This window comes from Apium graveolens, chromosome 9 (genome assembly GCF_009905375.1).
Source record: "Apium graveolens cultivar Ventura chromosome 9, ASM990537v1, whole genome shotgun sequence".
NCBI lineage: Eukaryota > Viridiplantae > Streptophyta > Magnoliopsida > Apiales > Apiaceae > Apium > Apium graveolens.
The window spans coordinates 85,781,684-85,786,157 of NC_133655.1; the positions used below are offsets into that span (position 1 = coordinate 85,781,684).

At 33.6% G+C, this 4,474-nt stretch overlaps 1 protein-coding gene across 1 annotated transcript; it reads left to right on the forward strand.

Moving 5' to 3' along the window:
- Positions 1–515: 515 nt before the first annotated feature.
- On the forward strand, positions 516–3,079 carry LOC141685381 (uncharacterized). The gene is made up of 7 exons (XM_074490485.1): positions 516–681; positions 781–964; positions 1,108–1,245; positions 1,576–2,126; positions 2,212–2,420; positions 2,510–2,724; positions 2,959–3,079. Exons 1-7 carry the CDS (start codon positions 516–518, stop codon positions 3,077–3,079), a joined length of 1,584 nt encoding a protein of 527 aa, XP_074346586.1.
- The last annotated feature ends 1,395 nt before the right edge of the window (positions 3,080–4,474 follow it).

Here is a 4,474-nt window from a genome sequence, read left to right on the forward strand (position 1 = left end):
CAATTTTATTTCCTTGGGGTAAGGATGGTTACCACACGAAAATCAAGTTTCAGAAAAGTGTTGATAGTTCTTTTAAAGTTCGTGGTTATATATCGTTGAAAGATTACTACTCCTATTCGTTCCAAGTTAGGCAGCGTGATGGTATGTACCGGTTGTTAGTTTCTGGCTTTTCTTTAAAGGGTAGTTTATATTTAAGGATTCTGATAGTAATATTATTTTCAAGTCTTACTCCTCGCCTTGCTGGCTGGTTATTTCAGCAGTATTTGGTGGATGTCTTTTCGTCCATTGAACAAACACGTCTTTGGTGGTTTCAGACGTATCAGACCACTATACACAATGAACTGTACAGCCATATTTGTGATTCTGTACGTAGAGGTGATGTGGACGCATGAAATATAGGTAAAGGGATTATCCTTCCTGCAGGATTTGTTGGTTCAAAAAGATACATGCAACAAAATTTTCTGGATGCTTTAGCTGTGTGTTGATATGTTGGTCATCTTGATATATTTCTCACAATGACATCTAATCCACTGTGGGATGAGATTCAGAAGATGATAGAGTTTGTGCCTGGTTGTATAACTCCTAATTGTCCGGACATGGTATCCAGGGTGCTTAGATTAAAGCTTGAGCAGTTAATGACGGAAATAAAGAGTAAGGCTTACTTTATTATTTGTAATGGAGGTATGTAATTTGGAGATATAAATATATTACAAATCTCATTGCTTTTTTTACATTTGCTGCTTTTTGTGATGTGGTGCTTGATTCATGTTTTTTCCCCAGTTATGTACGTTGTGGAGTTTCAAAAACGAGGCTTGCCTCATGTCCATATGTTAATATGGCTTGATAGTGCTGCCAAGAAAAATTTAAAGTTGAATATGGATAAGTATGTTTATGCAGAGATTCCTGACCCATTATTGGATCCGGTTGTCTATGCGGTTGTCAAGGAGTTTATGATTCATGGCCCGTGTGGATTGGAAAACTTGAAATCTCCTTGCATGAAAGAATTTCGCTGTATACGTCATTTTCTAAAGAAGTGGGTATTTAGAGATTCATGTCTTAATAAAATTTTCTCTTTTTAAAAGAATAACATGGATCTTTGTTTATTAGGTACAGTGCTCAGACTACTTTTGATGAAAGTGGATTTCCAATCTACATGCGGCGCAGACAAGGGGTTGTTGTTCATGTTCGTGGGACTGATTTAGATAACCAGTGGGTTGTGCCTAATAGCTGTGATCTACTGGTCAAGTATCAGTGTCATATAAACGTGGAAATTTGTTATCATGCAAGAAGCCTTAAATATTTATTTAAATATTGTCTTAAAGGGCATGACCGTGCCACCGTTTATGTGAATAAGAAGAAAGGGTGTCTGCGAGGAGAAGAGCAGGACTAAGGTGAAGATGAGATTAATGCATATTTTGATGGTCGATAATTATGTGGTGCTGAGGCAGCGTATAGGATATTTGGATTTGACATCCATTATCGAAGTATTTATGTTGAGCGCCTTCCATTTCACTTGCCAGGGGACAAGAATTGTACTTTTCGTGCGAATGAATCTTTGTAAAAAATTGCTGCAAGGGAGAAATACAAGCTAAGCAAGTTGGAAGAATTTTTCTTGCTTAATATTGTGGATGTTGGTGCACGTAAGTACACATATGATGAGATACCTAGATATTATGTTTGGAATGATGGTGAGAGACGATGGACTCCTAGAAAACGAGGTTTGCAGATAGGCCGTCTCTATTATGCTCATTATAGTACGGGAGAACCTTGGTTTTTAAGATTATTTCTTACCAAAGTCTGTGGTGCTACTTCGTTTGAGTCGATTAAGACTGTAAATGGTGTTTGTTGCAATACTTTATGTGATGGCTGCAAGGAGTATGGTCTGTTGGATGATGATAAAGAATGGCATGAGGTGTTGGCTCAGACTGCTGCTAGTGGATTGCCCCCTCAGATTCGGCAGCTCTTTGTGCATATAATAGTTAATTGCAGGGTTACTGATTTGAAACTTTTATGGGATTCGCATTGGAGGAGCATGGTTGATGACATTTTGTTGAGGCGTTGTGAAAGAATTGGAAATTCCTTATTGATTCTTAATGACATGCAGTTGCAGTTCTATGCATTGGCAGGTAACATTATAGTTTCTTACATGTTTTTTATAATTTTTGGTGAATGTTTTTGGATGCATACCAATTAATTTATATTTTTCTGCAGGAATTGATGAGTTGCTGAGGTCTATTGGGAAATCTTTGAAAAAATTTGTTCATCTTTCGCAGCCTCCCGGTACTTATTTGAATAATGGGACCAATAATTTGATTATAGAGGAAACAAGTTATGACATAATTGAGATGGAGAGGGAACACTATAAATTGTTGCATGCATGTACCGAAGAGCATAATAGTGTGTATAATGCCATGATAAGTGTTATACAGGGTTGATCAGGCGGTCTGTTCTTTGTTTACGGTAGTGGAGGTTGTGGAAAAACTTTTTTATGGAGGACTCGTATTTCTAGGTTGCATTTCTGGAGGGTAAGATTGTGTTGCCTGTTGCGTCCTCTGGGATAGCGGCAACTTTAATGCCTGGAGGCCGGACTACTCACTCACGGTTCAAAATTCCAATTATTTTGGATGAGTTTTCAACTTGCAACATCGTACATGATTCTGATATTGCGCAACTGATCAAGCAAACAAATCTTATAATATGGGATGAGGCACCGATGCAGCATAGGTACGCTTTTGAATGTTTAGATTGATCATTAAAGGATATTATGAAGGCTGTGGATCCATCTTGGTATGACATTCCATTTGGATGAATTATTGTGGTTCTTGGTGGTGATTTTCGACAAATCCTACCTTTTATCACTTATGGTTCTCGTGCGGACATTGTTGATGCGTGCATAACACGATCGCGACTTTGGCTGGTTTGCAATATTTATATGTTGATCGAGAATATGCGCCTCAGGCAAGGCAATACTAATTTGGAGGTAGAGGAGTTAAAATGGTTTGCACAATGGGTGTTGGATATAGGGAATTGTGATGTCCTTTCACCTCAGATTGCTCATATATCGTGCATTAAGAATTAGATTTTGATCCCTCCACAATTTTGTGATATGGAGGCAGAAAATTCGATTGAAAATATGATTTCAATTATGTTTCATGGCTTCTTGCAAAATTGTTACGAACTAGGATATTTAAGCAAAAGAGTTGTTCTCACTCCTACAAATCAAACAATCGGTAACTTGAATTCTCTTATTGTTGACATAATATGCTATGTAAACATGTTTTGCTATGAAAACATGTTTGGTATGTAATACTTAATTATGTTATGTAAACGCTATTAGATAATCTAGGTTGTTGGAACATCAGAACTTTTATATATGATCAGTTGATGGTTTTCTAAATTTATTTAGAAATTAAAGCCCTGCGAAGCGGGCACCCGTGCTAGTTTATTATAATTTGTGTAGTTCATATATATATGAGTGTAAGGTGATGATATAATGTAGAAGATGTCTCAGCCCATTTACAAATTTCTCGTGTTGAAGTGCCACTATAATGTTGTTAAATTATTTGTGGCAATATTTAGTTATCAATATATGCATATCTGCTATTTATATATACATGAGATATATACTTTAAAATATGTCAGTGCGTCAGTGTCAAACTACGTATTGTTTTCTAGTATAATGACTAATGTAACATTATTTTAATCATTGTCATTTTTTTGTAAATGTTTTTAACCTTTTTTCGTATACAAATTTAGTAATCACATATATTGGCTTCATGTGCCAAACTTTTTTAAATTTGATAAAAAAATTCATAAAAATCAGTTCATAAATTTCTAATGCTTTAATGTTTTATCAAAAAATAATACAATAATTTATGTGATCAATTTAATTACTTTTCATTTTTAACATAAAATAAATCGAATCAAATAATATATTTTAGTATATATATAAGTTCCATTCATACATTAATTTTAAATATGAAAATAATTTTATAATAACATGAATAGTTTCATACCAAATTAAACAATTGCAAGAAATTCTGTGTTTTATTCAAAAACTTTAAAATTCATATATAATTTTTATTATATAAAATAATTTACAATCTATATTTTTTCATTACAGTACAATATAAAATCGTTGAAGTCAATTCATATTTCAAATTACTCAATTGCTAGATGTTTTTCATTGTAAGAAAAAAATTAACATATTTCTTTTGATTATGTATGAATATAAATTAGAATATCAATCTTTTTAATATTCGCCTATACTAAAAAATTACATACATATAGTTTAACTTTTAATATTACTATATATTTTGTTTTAACAAAGTGGAATATGGGAAAAAAATTGGTTGAGTACAACGCCCATAACTTTACCCGACCATGCGATAATGTGGACAAAATACTAAGTACTTTTCATAAATTAGGTCAAATTCACGATAAATTATAATAAATCAATCTTTTAATTTTTACA